Source organism: Ostrea edulis, chromosome 8 (genome assembly GCF_947568905.1).
Source record: "Ostrea edulis chromosome 8, xbOstEdul1.1, whole genome shotgun sequence".
Lineage (NCBI taxonomy): Eukaryota > Metazoa > Mollusca > Bivalvia > Ostreida > Ostreidae > Ostrea > Ostrea edulis.
Genome location: NC_079171.1, coordinates 58,418,249 through 58,436,211, shown reverse-complemented (window position 1 = coordinate 58,436,211; position 17,963 = coordinate 58,418,249). Strand labels below are relative to the sequence as shown.

Sequence of the window (17,963 nt, the reverse complement as noted above, 5' to 3'; positions counted from 1 at the left end):
ACTGCTCAGTTTGAGACGTCTCTACGAGAAAGAAATCAATCATAAAAATAGGATCAAATGGATGTGATTCATAGGTTTTGTTTGTGTTTTTTCGAAAGCCAAACTGCGGCCCAAATGAATGGTCTCCCCATTGTTTAAATATACATTGTGGTGTTTTGTATATTCAAAGCAAGATTAATTTCATTATACAACAAGTATCACTCACTGTACACATATTTCATTGAATTTTATTTTTCGATGAAAGGAATTAATTCTATCTTATGACGAAAATGTTGACAAAACTACCCAACATGAACTAGGTCAAAACAGGCTTTAAAACTATTTATACAATCAATAACACGCAGATAGTGTAAACAGGCTAACACATCGCACAGGTATTTAATTCTCAGGAATAGACGGAAGGTCGAAATAACGGGGAGGCCATGTTGGACTTTAAGGTAAGACAAAATTGCACATACCACATTCTAACATTACAGTGACATTAATATCGATATGTGTGTGAGCAGTGGAATATATCTGCGCATTTTGATACTAATTTCATCAATTGAGGGATATTGTTTCCTCGTTCATCTGAAATACCAAACTTAATGAGTGGGACGTTTTATATGAAATTGTATTTCTAGCTTGTCAATCGTTTTGACCTGTCAAGATCTGTAATCAAGATTCCTTTTTATTGACAGTGAACTGCTTGTGTGACCCCGACATCAGAAATGCATCCCCGGCGCAGTGGTCAGGTCCTACAATGTGACTGCTGCGAAAATGTTCCCCCTCAGAGTCATTGTGAACTTTGTAATATAAATCTTTGTGTTAATTGTGTAGAAAAACACCTTTCAGATTCGTCTAAAACACACAATGTTGTGCCCCTTTTACACAGAAAAACTCCAACAAACTATCCGAAATGTCCAGACCACGCCGATGAACTCTGTAAAAATTACTGTGAGAAATGTGACATTCCTGTCTGTTCTACCTGCGTCTCCTCAAGTAAACATGAAGGTCACGATATATCAGATATTCTGGAAAAACTCAGCGCTAAAACAAAAAGTTTACAAAAAGATTTGGAAGAACTACAGACCAGAATTTTTCCGCGATATGAAGAAATGGCATCCGATGTACAAACTGAGAAAGCCGAATTAGAAAGGAATTACGGGAAACTCACCACAGCTGCCGATCAACAAGAAGAAATCTTACACCGGGAGATCACCGCCATTGTCAACCAGCGGAAATCCTACATTCAGGAAATGAAAAACAAACACCTATCTATCCTGAATAAAACTACAATAGAAATTACACAGAAAATTATTGAACTCAAACACATTATTTCCAACTTGAAATCAACACTAAAATCAAATGACGTCTCCTTAACATCTGCTTATGAATCTAGAAATTCCGACTTTAGAACACTACCGCTTAAAGTGCGAGTTACAGTACCAAGTTTTTCTCCTCAGAAAATAGACAGCGATCAGCTCAATGAAATGCTTGGTTCTCTGTCGCCATTATCCATTAACACAGAAGATGGCGACACAATGAAGTCAGCAGAAGCTGTATCGTCTCCTTCAGTCAAACCGCTGATTGATGAACCGCGCGTCTCCGCCACCATAGACACTGGGTATATGCAACTATTCAGTGTTGCCTGCCTCAGTGAAGATCAAGTCTGGACACGCGGGGAGAACGAAATCATGAAGCTCCTCAACCTCCAGAGTGAACTACTGACATCAATACAAACCGAGTCATGGAACGCACCACGGGATATAGCAGTGACACGGGACGGATATCTCGTTTATACTGCCTTTGTTGATAGAACTGTAAAGGTAGTGAAAAATAAACAGATACAGACCGTGATCACACTACAGGGGTGGAGACCTCTTTACGTCTGCAGTACCGCGTCTGATGATCTCCTGGTTACCATGATCAGTGATGATAGACAACAATCCAAAGTTCTGCGTTACTCCGGCTCCACAGCGACACAAACCATTCAGTTTGATGACCAGAGTCGTCCTCTCTATTCATCTGGTTATAAAGAAAAATACATCATTGAGAACAGGAACCTAGATATATGTGTAGCTGACCGGTCAGCTGGTGCAGTAGTGGTGGTCAATCAGTCAGGAAAACTCCGATTTAGATACACTGGTCATCCCTCTAATACCGAGGAATCATTTACTCCTGTCGGCATCACTACAGACAGTCAGGGTCACATTCTGATAGCAGGCTATATAAAAAACCGCATCCACATCCTAGATCAGGACGGACAGTTCCTCCGTTACATTCACAATTTAGAACGTCCTCGTGGTTTATGTGTGGACATCAGAGACAACCTCTTTGTAGCTGAGTACGACACTGTGAAAGTAAAGAAAATCCAATATCTATCAACACAGTGTTAATTACACATCTCTACACAGTGTTAATTACACATTTAAACACGGCCTTGTATTCATTACAGCCTCGTGTTTGTGATATATAGTTTGTGCTTAACTGATCGAACGTTAGTCTCTGACTTAGATACGTTACACTTAGATGGTTTCGATGTTCATATGAGAAATAGATATAAGTGTAATAAAAATGTTCTGGGGGAATAACACTAGCGTAAAAAAACAAAGAACTTTGTAAATACATATTTACACACAAAACAGATCACGAATTTGTGCTTTGGTTTGAAATATCAAAATTAATCACTAATACTGATACAAATATTATCGTTAGTAATGTGTATATTCCTCCAGAAAACTCCAAATATAGAAACAAAGATGCATTTAGTTTATTAGAGATTGAATTGCAGAACACGCTGACAAACAATAAACATGTCATTTTAGCCGATGACGTCAATGCCAGAACCAGAACAGGAACCGAAACACACTCGGTTTTACATGCAAGGTTAAGATAACCAACAATGATCAATCCCATAACTCCTACAAACAACACAAAATAGATAGTTGGGCAAATACGGACCCCCGGATACACCAGAGGTGGGATCAGGTGCCTAGGAGGAGTAAGCATCCCCTGTTGACCGGTCATACCCGCCGCGCGTTTTATCAATAGCTTGAACAAATACATTTTCTTTCGAGGGATCCCATGGCTTTAGTGTTTCTTTATAACATGTTGAGGTGTTTTGTATTGTTTCGCAACTTGGGATTTGTTTACTCAAACTCAGGACTATAGGGTTGTGTACATCTGAGTACAGTGATATGTGTTCTAGGACTTGCATGTTATCTATATGTTGTCTTAAACCGTAGTCGCATAAAAAATAATCCGCAGTATTTGTATCTTTACATGTAACTTTTCCGGAGATATTATCCCGCAATGGACCGTTTACAATCAATAAATTGTTTGATTTACACATTTCTAATAATGATTTCCCATAACAATTCAGGATTTTATCAACATTATTTCGTTCTATACTTTCTAATGTTAAATTGAATTCAGATTGCGATTCTTCAAAAATTTCGTTGAACTTGTCCATGCATGACAAACGGGATGATTTCAGCTTCTCCATCGTCAACTTCCCATATTTATGTAGCAATATTCCATTATCACCTACATATGGTGTTTATATATCTCAACTGATTCGATATGCAAGACCTTGTTCTGCGTATAGTCAGTTTTTGAATCGAGGTAAGCTACTGACAAACAAGTTGATGGTACAGGGGTATCAACAGTCTCGATTGAAGTCAGCATTTCGCAAATCCTATGGTCGTTATAACGATCTAGTTCGTCAATACAACCTGTCATTGGGTCAAATGCTGTCTGACGTGTTCCATACCGATTGTTAAGCCGTTCTTGGCACACTGATATTGACTGCGGATATAGGGCTCACACGGCAGGTGTGACAGGTCAACAGGGGATGCTTACTTCTCCTAGGCACCTGATCCCACCCCTGCTGTGTCCAGGGGTCCGTGTTTGCCCAACTATCTATTTTATATATTGCTTATAGGAGTTTAGAGATTGACCACTGTTCGTTATCTTCACCTTGCATTGTTTGCATTATTGTATGCCGATGACAATGTCTTGATAGCTGAATCTGCAGAACAATTACAGGTCCAAATTGATCATTCTTATAAATATTGCGAAAAATGGAATTTAAAGATAAAAGTTAAGAAAACAAAAATCTTGATAATCAGTAAGGGTAATCCAAAACGGAATCATACTTTTGTATGTGACGACAAAAACATTGAAATTGTTGACGGCATTAACTACCTGGGTATCTTATTTAGCATATCAGGATCATTCAAAAAGCCAAACAAAAACAAGTAGAAAAAGCCAATAAAGCAGTTTATGAGATTCTTAAGAAAGGACGTTTGCATAACCTATCAATACAGTGTCAGTTAGATTTATTTGATAAAATTGTGCAACCCATTTTATCATATGGCTGTGAGGTGTGGGGATTTTCAAATAATGCAGTTATAGAAAAACTCCAACTTAAATTTTGCAAATTATTATCAAAATTAAAACAAACTACTCCCGACTGCATGGTGTACGGTGAACTTGGCTGACATCCCATGTACATACACAAACACGTATTATCTCATTTTGGCACAAAATTGCACTTACGAAAGAAACAAAATAGCGAATCTCCTGTTAAAACTGGGCAATAATGTTACAAACCAATACCCGAAAGAGATTGCTTGGTTCAAGAACGTGTCAAATATCTTTAGCAATTGCGGCTTTTCCAACATTTGGCAAAATAACGCATGTAATCCAAACTGGCTTCAGTCAAAAGTAAAACTTATTTTACTCGATCAATTCAAGCAAAAGTGGAGTTCTGACATTAAAACGCTGTCAAAACTATAAACTATAGAATGTACAAGGATGAATTAAAATTTTAAAAATATTTGGATATCCTGCCCAGAAAACATGATATAACCTTTTTTATTATATAGCTAATAAATAGTCTAATATAAAATATGCGTAAAATCTAGAGAATGTTGGCGTTCAATATCCTGAGAATTTATTGAACGCTAACTTTGCATTGCGTAAATTGTATGCGCCCGAAACATTCCGAGTATGAGCGTTCAATATTGACGTTACCGTAACGACGTAAACAAGCCAAAATGGCAGACGGCGTTCCACCTTCACCTTAGATGCCAATATTGATGAATTCTGGTCTATTTTGGAGTATTTTGAGTGAAAAGGGATATAATTTAACAACTAAATACTGTAGCTATATAATAAAAGGGTTATTGAACTTATATAGGTGAATATTGGCACTCGTTGGCTGTCAAAATGCACTCGCAAGCTCGTGCATTTTCACAGCCAATTCGTGCCAATATTCACCAATATAGGTTCAATAACCCTATAGTATATTTCGACCCTGTAATATCACTTACCTATTGAAAGTGTACGCTGGCGAAACGAGCCCCGAGAAACAAGACATTGTAATAAATGTGATTTAAATGAAATTGGTGATGAATTCCACTACACGTTTAATTGCAAATCTCTGATTCATATAAGAAAACAACGTTTACCACCAAAACAAATACGTCTCAAAAATATCATCACTTTTAGAAACCTATCATGAATTCAAACAAGCAATCTTTTCTAAGAAAATTGTGTTCCTTTATAAGAATTATTAATAAACTTTGCTCCCCGACCCAATGACTACTCGTATATGCATATGTTGCCTATCTACATTCTCACGCATGCCCTAAAACAATTAGTGATATATTACCATCACTTTTATATAAAATATATGTACTAAATCTCTGTATACAATTGTGTAATTGTGATGAGAAATAAATTCAGTTCAGACTGCTGTTTAGTGTTTTTATCTTTCCAATATCTGTATCACTACCCCACCCCCACCCCACTAGCTTATTCTGTTTTATAACTTCGTCATTTTCAAAATAAATGAGTTTTTGAATTCACATCAGTGTCCTCTTCTCACTGACTTTATCAAATAAGGCTACTTGGTAAGTCATATTAACTAAGGAACATCATATTATTATATTTAGTAGAACATTAATACTCTTGGTATGCAAGGTGAAGATAACGTACAGCGATCAATCTCATAACTCCTATAAGCAATACAAAATAGATAGTTGGGCAAACACGGACCCCTGGACACGCCAGAGGTGGGACCAAGTGCCTAAGCATCCCCTGTTGACCGGTCACACCCGCCGTGAGCCCATATAAATTTTCAAACTCTGGATGGAAAGCGCAGATAAATGCAGGATAGTCAGTATTAGCTTTTGATTTAACGATGTATTGTAAGATATGTTTTATTCTATACGTAAATCGAGAGAAGGTGCGTTTGCCTCAATATACAAATTATCTACAGGATATGCGCACAAAGGTCCTCTGCGCAGTTGAATTCCTTGATGGCGGATTGCATCGAGGGTTTGATGTAGAGTGTTCTTCCATATACTATAAAGCCAGTCTTGTTTAGACCGGATCATAGCGATGCTGTCTAATGGGTTTCATACCAATTGTTAGGCAGTTCTTTACACACTGATTTTGACTACAGAATACTCCATTTAACTGGTCAAGAGATAGGACTCATGAAGGAATGTGATCAGTCGACGAGGGATGCTTACTCCTCCTTGGCATCTGATCCTACCTTTGGTATATCCGAGAGTTCATGTTTGCCCAACTCGTAATTTTATATTATATATAGGAGTTAAGAGATAGATCACAGTTCGCTATCTCCATCTTTTCATAAATGTTGAAGAGTATTTTTTTTTTTTTTTTTAGAAATGCTCCTTTTTGATCCACTGTAAATTGTTGGAAAATATTAAATTCTTGAGTTAGAACAATGGGAACATCATTAAGTGATAATGAAGAACAGTAAAACAGTTCAAGGCTTACTAATACGATATGCCATATCAAAGAAGTGTTCACAGCTATTTTACACCCTCCACCATCTTTTATCCACTATAACTTCAAGGAAAAAAATTGGATCCTCCTACCCTGACAGTATGCACATCAAGAAATGGCAGTGAAGCATTATACAAAGTTTCAAGTCAATCCAATAAGCCATAAAGGAGAAGCTTTCACAAGATTTTGTGACAGACAGACGGAAAGTACAAAAACATTACGTCTCCACCTTGAATAGGGACATGGTTTATGAAAATGATGCAGGAGTCTAATAGAGTTAGTGGTTGTTATTACACTCCCCATGCTAATGGTGTGCGTGAAAAAACTTTTAATTCCCTACTGTAGGCCGACCTAACCCAAAAGGCCATGATGTGGTCAATATTGAATAAACACTTTACAGGAACATCTGATAATCAATGATTAATGAAAGGCGACGATAACGAACAGTGAACAATCTCCTGACTCCTAATGCATAAGCAATGCAAAACAGAGAGTTGGGCTATACCAGAGGTGGGATCAGGTGCTTGGAAGAAGTGAGCATCCCCATGTTGACCGGTCACACCCACCGTATAGGACAAAACTCAAACTTCTCATGAATACAAAAATAAAGTTGGTGTTAGAAATCTAAAAATTTTGCTTTGTGTAATTGTAAAATGAATTTTTTGTGTAAAATCACCAAGGAAAAAAATTCTTGGGAACATGAACGTGAGCCCTACATCTTTTCAGTCCTATTCTTCAAAACATTAATAGCTCTAAATCTGAAAATTTCATTTAGTTATAAAAATGTGCTATTATTATATTCTATACCAAATATGCAGAAACTAAAAAGGACAATGAAAAACATTTCTGATTTTATTTTTGCCATAACGACATACATCCACTTGAAAATTTGTGACAATGTGTTTGTATAATTATTCATCCTTAAAGATACAAATACATCATCTATGAAATACAGAATTTCAGTTTAAATGAATCAATAATTAAAACATTAATATCACATTTGAAGTTAAAATAAATTAATTTGTTTCTGACGGCACCATTGTCCCCCTATACAAACAATACTAATGATACTAGTCTAATGTCAAATTAAAAAAAACTAATGAAGCTGAAACAAAGTCCTATAGTTAAAATATTTCAATTTCAATCTCAGCTGACAGAATACACATTTAAATTTCAATCTCCGCTGACAGAATACACATTTAAATTTCAATCTCAGCTGACAAAATACATCTACTTTGTAAGTAAAACAATAAAGAGATGTGGCAATTAAAAAATAATTATACTCTTTGGCTATAATGTATGAAACAAATAATTGGATCGACAAGACAGGGTTTCTTTGGTTTATCATAAAATCATACAATAACAGTTTAACAAAATTTACTGTTATGTGTAAATGCATAACTCTACAAATTGTTAATCAAGAAGTCATAATAATTCACGATATTGTGTTCTGATTAGAAATCGGCAGAAGTTTCCGATACACAGGAAACTTAAATTAGCGTCTCTCTGTGCTGTTTCCTGTATATAAATAACAAACCACACGTTACACACCATCACAGACATTGACCTATACATTAAGAGAATGACATACAATTCTACATGTTCCCATACCTTCTCAGACACAAATATCGGAATATCTATGACACGTCTGATGTTTTCGTAGGACGCATCAAAATGATTTCATATTGTTTTTCATGACACTCTGCTATAAACATGTCAAACAGGATTTCTATAACTTTTGATAATGAAGAACAATGTATAACATAGACATAGTTATACTGCATTGTAATCAGGAATCTGACTTTGTGAGTCACTTAAAACATTCCAAAATTACAAGTATAGAAAAAGTAACACGTGACCACTGGAGTGAGCTTGTTATCACGTTCCACATCGCCTGCAATAATATGCGTGTCCGAATAATCGATTATTAATAATGATTTGATTAAAATTTTCTTCCAGTAATAACACTGAGAGAAACATTTCTCCCATAACACAAATTGTCCAGCAACAAGTTTCAAATCTATCGTCTAATATGGGGGAACTTATTACTTCAAAAATCACAATATCTTGGATTAACTGGCAGACCAATGATCCATTAACATGCCATTTACCAGAAAGATATTTTCAAAATTCATATCACATCTAATTTACATAATTTCTGATCAAAAAAAAAGTTTATACAAAGTAAAAGACAATCATAACAAAATATCACATTGAAATCATGCAATCAATAATAGAGAGACATACATACAATATATTACACCAAATCTCAAACAATAACATATTATATCACACAACATTAATCAATATTATTTTTATGTATTGTAATGTACTTCACCATTGGTTCGTTTGATATCACGTGTCAAAGAATATAAATGCGAATTGACTGGGTCTTTCTAATTATAAAAATAAAAAAAACTCGGATTGACCTGTACTTTCTAATAATAGATTAGGGAAATTTTGCTATGTGCAACAATGAATGTGATTCGCTGACGTATGTCATTCCTACCAATGCAAGGTGAAGATAAAGAATAGTGATCAATCTCAAAACTCATATAAGCAATACAAAATAGAAAGTTGGGCAAACACGGACCCCTGGACACACCAGGGGTGGGATCAGGTGCCCAGGAGAAGTAAGCATCCCCTGTTGACCGGTCACACCCGCCGTGAGCCCTATATCAAATTCTCTTTCCAATGCCCGTCATTACCTACTTCTAAACAATATGGAAGCGAAGCCTGCAGATGTCGTTTTGCGACTGTAAATGAACACCAAGTTAGAGCTATTATGTAGAATGTTGATGAAAAGAACATGAACAGAGCTTCTACAAAGGCAGTTAGGTTATTCCAATAAATTCATTATATTAAAAATATTGCAATTTATGTTCCCTAATTTTGTCAAGCAATCTTTGAAAAATAATATAGCAAATGTAGCCCTATCAATCCACAGATATATATATATATATATATATATATATATATATATATATATATATATATATATAGATACCCAGTATATCGACTTCACAGAAAAGCATATCGACCTCGCACTTCGTGCTCCATTTCTGTGAAGTCGATTCATCGATGGATCGATCGATTGAAAGGACTATATTTGTATAATATCAAACTTCACTACATTTTGAAAATCTACACAAAAAATGAAATACTATAAAGTCACTTACAGTATTTTCACGTGGTGAAAGTATTGCAGTTGAGATAAGATAAGCATTAAGTTATCTGCCCTTGATTAACACACACACCCTCCCCCCAAAAGTTGATGACACAAGGAAATTTAACACAGCATTACACATGTTCTTTCCACAGGAGTGGTAGGCCTTTTAAAAACTTCATCCAACAAAAATAATAATAGTAAAACTCTTTCCTACTTTTTGACCTAAGGATATATACGTGGGGACTGATTTTACAGTGTATTCTCCATTGTAGGAGTGTAATCGACTCGCTGCTAACAGTGAAAATACAACAACTCTAAAGAACACGTCCAGTGAGTCACGAGGCATCATCGACAGCGTCACGAGGCGTCGTCGTCCGCGTTTATACTTCCTGCAGGGTGACTTCCATTTTCGTCCTGTAGTTTCTCATCGTTAACTTCTTCTTTCCTTGTCAGCTGCTGGTGCCACATGTCAGCATAGAAAGCATTCAACTGTAGCAACTCCTTGTGTCTGTAAAACAGATCGTGTTTAAATCAAATGCAGGAAAATCAATTTCACCGATATTTGCAAAGAAACCTTTCAACCTGGGCACCCCTCCCTCCTCTTCCAGTATATAGAACGTTTAACTGGTAGAAAGAAATCATTGAAAAGCACAGGGATTGACATTGACGGTTGTCCGAGGCAAGTGAAAACCCAGTTCGGACAAGTGAAACTCTATACACACTTGCCCGATGGGGCAAGTGATTTTTTTCAGTAGGAAATGTCATTATCATAATAATTGTGTTAAAGTTGATGAATATCAAATATTGGAAAGTAAAGTCCAACTTCATATATTGTTGGTTTTTTTTTTTTTTTTTTTTTTTTACCAAATCGTCACATTATAGCGAATTAAGGTCCATTCTAGTAGATCGTATTGTATCACCAATTGACACAGAGAGATAATTAGAGTTACTGGTTGACACTAGGCTGATGGTAGTCTAAAATATTTTGGACAACCAAGTTTTTCATTTGGACAAGTAAAAGTTCGAGTTTACTTGCCCTTATTGTCTATCCCTGAAGCGAGTAATTAACAAGGAGTAGGGTGGCTTGACAATCTGCCTGACTTAATCCAACCCTAAAGGCGGGTTGGTGTGGAGGACGGAGTTGACAATCTATCGACTTAATCTTGTTCTACAGGATGTGTGTGTGTAGGGGCGATTGAGAATCTAATGTTTTACCCTAGCTCGATACGAAAATGTCAAGTGTACAATGGTTTAACCCTGAGGATTAGGTGGATATATTTCTCCGCAATGAATCAATATGCATGAGAAAACCTTCTCTATATGAAACCAGTGACCTTACATAATCAGTAAAGAGACAAGAGATGGTTGTAAAACATATATGCCGCCCCTAGTGCAAAATTGAAAAGGGTTATATACATGCATAATTTGATTGATAGTAGCATCACCAATTCGAAATATTGAGCAGACAATATCTTCCAATGTCAAGAGTGGATTGATCAAGCGACCAAAAAGCAATGGGGGTCATCTTCTCCTGAAGATGTACCAGTGTTCCAGGTTTGGTGTCAATTAAGCAAAGAATTCTTAAAATATAGGAGACAGTTTAACAATTGACCATTGACCATGTGACGTCAAAATCAAGAGGGGTAATCTTTTCCTAAATATGTACCAGTGTACTAAGTTTGATGTCTGTCAAGCAAAGGGTTCTCAAGAAATTAAGCTGACAGTATATTCCTGCGTCTTGCTTGACATTTGACCATGTGATCTCAAGATCAATAGGAGTAATCTTCTCATGAAGATATAACAGTGTACCAAGTTTGATGTCTGTCAAGCAAGGGGTTCTCAAGATATTCAGCGGACAGTATATTCCTATGTCCTGTTTGGACCAAGTTTGATGTCTGTCAAGCAAGGGGTTCTCAAGATATTCAGCGGACAGTATATTCCTATGTCCTGTTTGGCCTCTGACCTTTGACCATGTGACCTCAAAATCAATAGGGGTAATCTTCTCCTAAAGATGTACCAGTGTACCAAGTTTGATGTCTGTAAATAAAAGGGTTCTCAAGATATTCAGCGGAGAGTGTGTTCCTATGTCCGGTTTGACCCTTGACCATAAAATCAGGAAGGGTCATCTTCTCCTTAAGATGTAACACTGTACCAAGTTTGATGTCTGTAAAACAAACGGTTCTTTAGACATTGAGAGGTCAGTATATTTCTACGTCAAGTTTAACCCTTGGCCTTTGATCATGTGACCTAGAATCAATAGCGGTCATCTTCTCTTGAAGATGTACCGGTGTACAAAGTTTGATGTTTGTCAAGTGAAGGGTTCTCAATATATTGAGCGGACAGTATATTCCTATGTCCAGTTTGGCCCTTGACCTTGTGACCTCAAAATAAAGAGGGTCATCTTCTCTTGAAGATATACCAGTGTACTAAGTTTGATGTCTGTCAAGCAAAGGGTTCTTAAGATATTGAGTGGACAAAGTTTTCCTATGTCCAGAGTAGATTGATTCTTGACCTTTTGACCTGGAAAAATCTTCTACTCATAACCAACCCACATATGAAATATCATTAAGATCGTGTTATTGGTTCTTAAGATATTAAGCGGACAACACGTGGTCTACCGACCGACCGACCGACAGGTGCAAACCAATATACCCCTCCTCTTTGAAGGAGGGCATACAATTCCAAGTCTCACTTGATAAATAAAATTTTCCCCTCATCATCAAGCAAAATATTTTTTTCCTAAGTCTAAGTCTAAGAGTCTAAGTGTTTGAAATAATCGACCACCTGAGATGCATAAATTTTGCCACGAGGAAGAAATTTCTTTGTAAAGACGACCGACCAGACGTGTTAAAATTCCCATTAAATAAAATCTAGATGTATCAAATCTACTTATATAGGTAACGATGTAGTCACAAGCCAACAGGCTTTATAAAATTATATATAATCAGGATTGAAGTTATGGGAACCGAGTCCTATAGTCACATAATCGCTTTAATTAGAAAATAGTTATTGATAAAAAGTAATTCTAAAACTGGCAGTTATTTTCTCAGGACTAGTAGATCTATGGTAGGGCTCACAATTTTTGCTCTGCATGTCTAACTAATTTTACAATGAGTTTCAAACACTGCGATAGCCTGGAATATACTTACGTTCCCCTTTCAACCACCTCCCCCTCCTTCATGACTAGGATTTGATGAGCATGTATAATTGTTGACAGTCTGTGTGCCACGATTATCGTCGTCCGGTTCTCGCACACCCTCTCCAAGGAGGCCTGAATGTTACGTTCTGTCTTCGTATCCAGTGCTGATGTAGCCTGTATAATGAACAAAAGCATTACACGGACGAACAGCTCGGCTTATTTCCAACTACTGTTTACAGTAGTTTCATGAGAAAATTATGTTCAGATTTTCTGTCTAACTATTTTCTTCCCTTACACGGACGAGCAGCTCAGATTTTGTCCGACTATTGTATTTCATGAGAAAATTAAAGTTTTCGTCCTGTCCATCTTTATCTGTCTCAGGCTGAATTATTTTCAGTAGAGTTAAACTTATTCCTGTATTCATTATACTATTGAATTAAATAAAGAGGTCCGTGAAACGTGGTGCTCACCTGAATTGTCTTGTCTACACAGAGATAAGACTCTGTGTTGAACATCGCGTTAATGTTTTGGTTTTTCTGCAGTTGCAATTTTTTTTTTCGATTCGTCTCCAAAAGGTACATGTATTTTCTACGATTTAATTTTTTGCAATTTCACACTATGCTGAGCCATATTTCCTGGCATAGGGTATGAATGCTACCAATAAGTTACGCCAGCGCCGTATTCGGTTCAAATGTTATATACAGTATGGGGTACATGCAAGACGCTTGATCTACGAGACGCTTAGCATCAGTAATCGCTACGGAAAAATAAAGGATTATCTCCCTCATGCATAGCTCTTATCCTTAGACGAATTTGACTCCACGTTTTAGGCACTTTGTTTTTCCCTAAAATAGCTCTTAGGGCCTACAAGTTTGTGTTATTTCGGATTTCAAAAATTTCGGTTGAGTATCACTGAAGAGACATTATTTGTCGAAATGCATCTGGTGCATCAAAATTGGTACCGTACAAGTTTTACGCTGAAGAATAATGATGAAGCAATGAAATAATAAATGAATATTGTTTTCATACTGTATCACTGCATGGTTTTCAGTAAAACCTATACATTTCTCACAAGAATTAGAAATGTAATGTTATTAACATGCACAGATCTCCTACAACTTTAAAATAAGACTGGACAAAGAAACAGTTGATATTTTGAATTCTCACTGCGAGTGTCCCGCTGGATGTGGCCCTCATGGAACATGCAAACATATAGCTGCAGTGATGGTCATGATATGCTCGTTTTCATCAGGAAAACAATTATACATAAAAAAGACATGCACAGAAAATTTACAGACCTTCCATAGACCAAAGTATAATTATCATGGTAAATGTGATACTTAATTTTCATTTTACCTCAGTCAATATGAAATAGTGCTGTTATGACATAAGTGTTGTATCACATCAATTTCTACAGATGTGCAAAGCATTGATTTAACAAATACATATACAGTGCTATAGTATATCAATGAATCCAGGACTAAGACATTTTTAGACCACAGGTGCCCCAGATCCCAGACCTGTCCAGTATCACAACAACCCTGGATTCTTTGACAGAGTTAGAAACATGGTGCTTAATCACTGTAGCATCATCATCATCATCATCGGCATTTTGATTAACGTGCAGGGTTAGGTGCATCTTTCACAGCAGTGGGCTCCCTTCCACGTAACTGGCTTGCTGCAAGCATGGCAGACCTAACATTTGACTTCCAGGCATCTCTGTCCAATGTGTTGACATCACGAAGTCCCCACTCACGCTGGTCTATTTCTAGCTGTGCTTTCCAGGTCATCTTTGGTCTCCCTGGTTGTCGTCCTCCCTCTTTTTTCATATTAAAGACATTATTTATTACGCCACTGGATCTAGCAACATGCCCAAACCTGCGTAGTCTCTTCTCCCGCAGGATAGCGTCGAGGTCATCGATCCCAAGTCATGCCAGTAGCTTGCTTGATCTGACACTACCCATGTCTTCTGGCTTTACCCACCAAATCTGTCTGACCATGGCTCTGTCATTTCGTCGTAGGTGAAGAAGGTCATCAGAAAATCTTGCATTTAGATATCGTTCAGGTATCTTGAGAATACATGAATTATAATTCATTTTAACTTTTAAATGTATTGTTTTGAAGTAGCCATACCTGTGTATTAATCATTTTACTGAATAGTAAGTTTCATGTAATTTTCCTTTTCAAAAGCTGGCCACAAAGGATCACGACTACCTGGTTTTACCATTTACAGAGCACTGGATAGACTCAGCCTTGCAGGTTAGTCATTTGATGAAGTGAAATTTTAATGCAACACATATATTAAGAGTTTTTGGTGTAAATTAGGCCAAAATAAAATATATGTGTGTTTCCGGTTTCCCAACCACACCTACATGTACTGTTTTACTGCTGATCCTAGATATTTTATTGATGATACATGTATATGCATGTAAAAGAAAACAGAAATTCTGAATTTGGAATTCTTTTTCTTTCTCTGATTTACAATTTAATACTATTGATCTTCAAAATGTGTGAAAAGTATTTGTAATGTATATAGACCTGTATTGCTAGCATATTAAAAACTTAAAATTTCAAATAATATGACTTAATGAAATAGAATGTTTTGCCTACCTAATTTTTGGGGGGAGTGAAATAGGAAAGACATATATTTTATTTTGGCCTTTATATATCTATGTATGAATAAGATGTCATACTATTACTAATGAAATTGAATATATTTCATGTAATCTACTTTAATTTGCTCCTGTATGTCTAACAATATAAAAATATATAATAGGCATCAGAAAGAGATATTGCTACTGTCGAGGAGAAAACGAGAGGCCAGGTATCTTCCAAACTCTGGTTTGCAGAAAGGCAATGGCGTATGACTGCTTCACGTTTTGGAAATATTTGTAAAGCAAACCACAGGTGAAACAAGTTGAAGCAATGTCAATCTCTTGTTGCACCACAAAGATTGAATAACAAAGCTTTAGCTCATGGGAAAACATTGGGGAAAACACTGGAAAATCTGAAAATGTGATGGATTTAAAAGTGAAGTCATGTGAATTATTTATCTGTGATAGTAGACCAAATTTGGCTGCTTTCCCTGATGGAATAATTAAAAATGACAGTTCAGTTGAAGTGAAGTGTCCGTACAATGGAAGAAATGAAATAATTGTGGCAGGGAAGTGTTTCCAGTTTCTCACGGTTGATGATCATAACATTGTATATATATATTCTACAGCAATTTCTTCTTGTTTATCATACAGATGCACTGTGTCCATCACATCACTACTTTCTCTGGCACACCTTAACCTCATGTGTTTGGATCTCGCTGACTCCTGTTGTGAAATCAAATACAGAAGGAACTACCCCTGGCTTCAGTCTACAGCATTCTCCTATTTCAAAGGGCATTTGTAGTAAACATATCATATAAACATCAGTCATTATTTTGATATTATAAACATGTACGGCTTCAGTTTCACAGTACTGTTTTGCATATGATGATCTTAAATGAAAGATAGTGGTCGAAGGAGGCTGTATATTGTATCATGCAGTTCAACTTCAGTTGTAAATCGTGGGGATCCGGTTTAGCATAGGTCCTCAGTACCCCTTGCTTGTCGTAGAAGGCGACTAAATGGGGTGGTCCTTTGGATGAGACCGCAAAAACCGAGGTCCCGTGTCACAGTAGGTGTGGCATAATACAGATCCCTCCCTGCTCAATGGCCATAAGCGCCGAGCATAGGTTTAAATTTTGCAGCCCTTCATCAGCATTGGTTACGTCTCCATATGAGTGAAAAATTCTCGAGAGAGACGTTAAGCAAGATGCAATCAATCAATAAATGTATAACCCTGGAATTCACGATTCACACAGCGATTAAAGAATCAAAAACATAATACATTACCATGGTCGTCGAATATCAACCCCTGCAAAAATATGAAGAAACCACAAAGCAACACATTCAACAAATCAACTAAATGCATTTTTCAAAAGAATTGAATTTACATTAACAAATTAAACTGAAAAACATTGGAACAAATTAACAAGGACATGTCTCAAAAACTTGGCACACTTCTAGGAGACATTACAGTTACTATAGTACAGAATGCAGTGAAAAATTATAAACACTCTTTAAGAACTTTCCTAGTACACTTTAGCCACTACTACAACTACTACTACTACAACTACAACAACTATTACCGCTACTACTACTACTACAACTACCACTCTCTATACACGGGTATCTAACAACAACAACTACTACTACTTCTACTACTAAACTCTCTATACATGGGTATCTAATTCTTAAAGAATGCTAATAAATTACACCAGTCATTCCTATAACTGTACACATACACAGTAGTATCCTTCAATAGAGCGCAATTTTTTGGGACAGGTTGTTGTAAAAAAAAAATCAAAAAACAAAAAACTCAATCTCAAATCATCATTATTTGGCAAATCACTAACCTGATCCTGTGAAATGGTTGGTCTCAGTGAAATGGGCGTGAAACAAGATGTCCTCTTTTCCAGGATTCCATAATTTGTAGTTTCCGTATCAACACACCTGGTCGCCTCTCTCCATTTCTGACGCATATTTGCGTCCGAGGCAAATCTGTTCCCTCCAAAACGCTTTCAAAGAGGAACGGAGCAATGTCACACCATGTTGACACGTCAAACATCTTTGTTATACTCCATTAACCGAGACTAATGTTTAAAACCGAAAGCTATGCTGGCGTAACCTATTCATGAGCAAGGGTCCCTCACCGATATCAGGTGAAAGCAAGGTAGTCTTTAAGTATTACTCAATAGTCCCTCACCAATATCAGGTGAAAGCAAGATAGGCTTTAAGTATTACTCAATAGTCCCTCACC

General features: G+C 36.6%; 2 protein-coding genes across 2 annotated transcripts in view; one reads left to right on the top strand and one right to left on the bottom strand.

The window, feature by feature from the left end:
• Positions 1-357: 357 nt before the first annotated feature.
• On the top strand, positions 358-2,740 carry LOC130049404 (pyrin-like). Its single transcript, XM_056146891.1, has 2 exons — positions 358-437; positions 681-2,740. Exon 2 carries the CDS (start codon positions 711-713, stop codon positions 2,376-2,378), a length of 1,668 nt encoding a protein of 555 aa, XP_056002866.1. The 5' UTR covers positions 358-437; positions 681-710; the 3' UTR covers positions 2,379-2,740.
• A 4,903-nt stretch (positions 2,741-7,643) lies between these two features.
• Positions 7,644-17,963, bottom strand: part of LOC125660846 (ATP-binding cassette sub-family B member 6-like) — a 40,230-nt gene continuing 29,910 nt past the window's right edge. The window contains exons 18-19 of the mRNA XM_056146889.1: positions 13,123-13,286; positions 7,644-10,481 (exon numbers count right to left, since the gene is read on the bottom strand). Coding sequence (XP_056002864.1) covers positions 10,331-10,481; positions 13,123-13,286 — 315 coding nt within the window. The 3' untranslated portion in view covers positions 7,644-10,330. The remainder of the gene's footprint in view (positions 10,482-13,122; positions 13,287-17,963) is intronic.

Bases quoted from the DNA above. Each gene is read 5' to 3' on its own strand.
- LOC130049404 (XM_056146891.1), top strand. From the start codon at position 711: ATGCATCCCCGGCGCAGTGGTCAGGTCCTACAATGTGACTGCTGCGAA.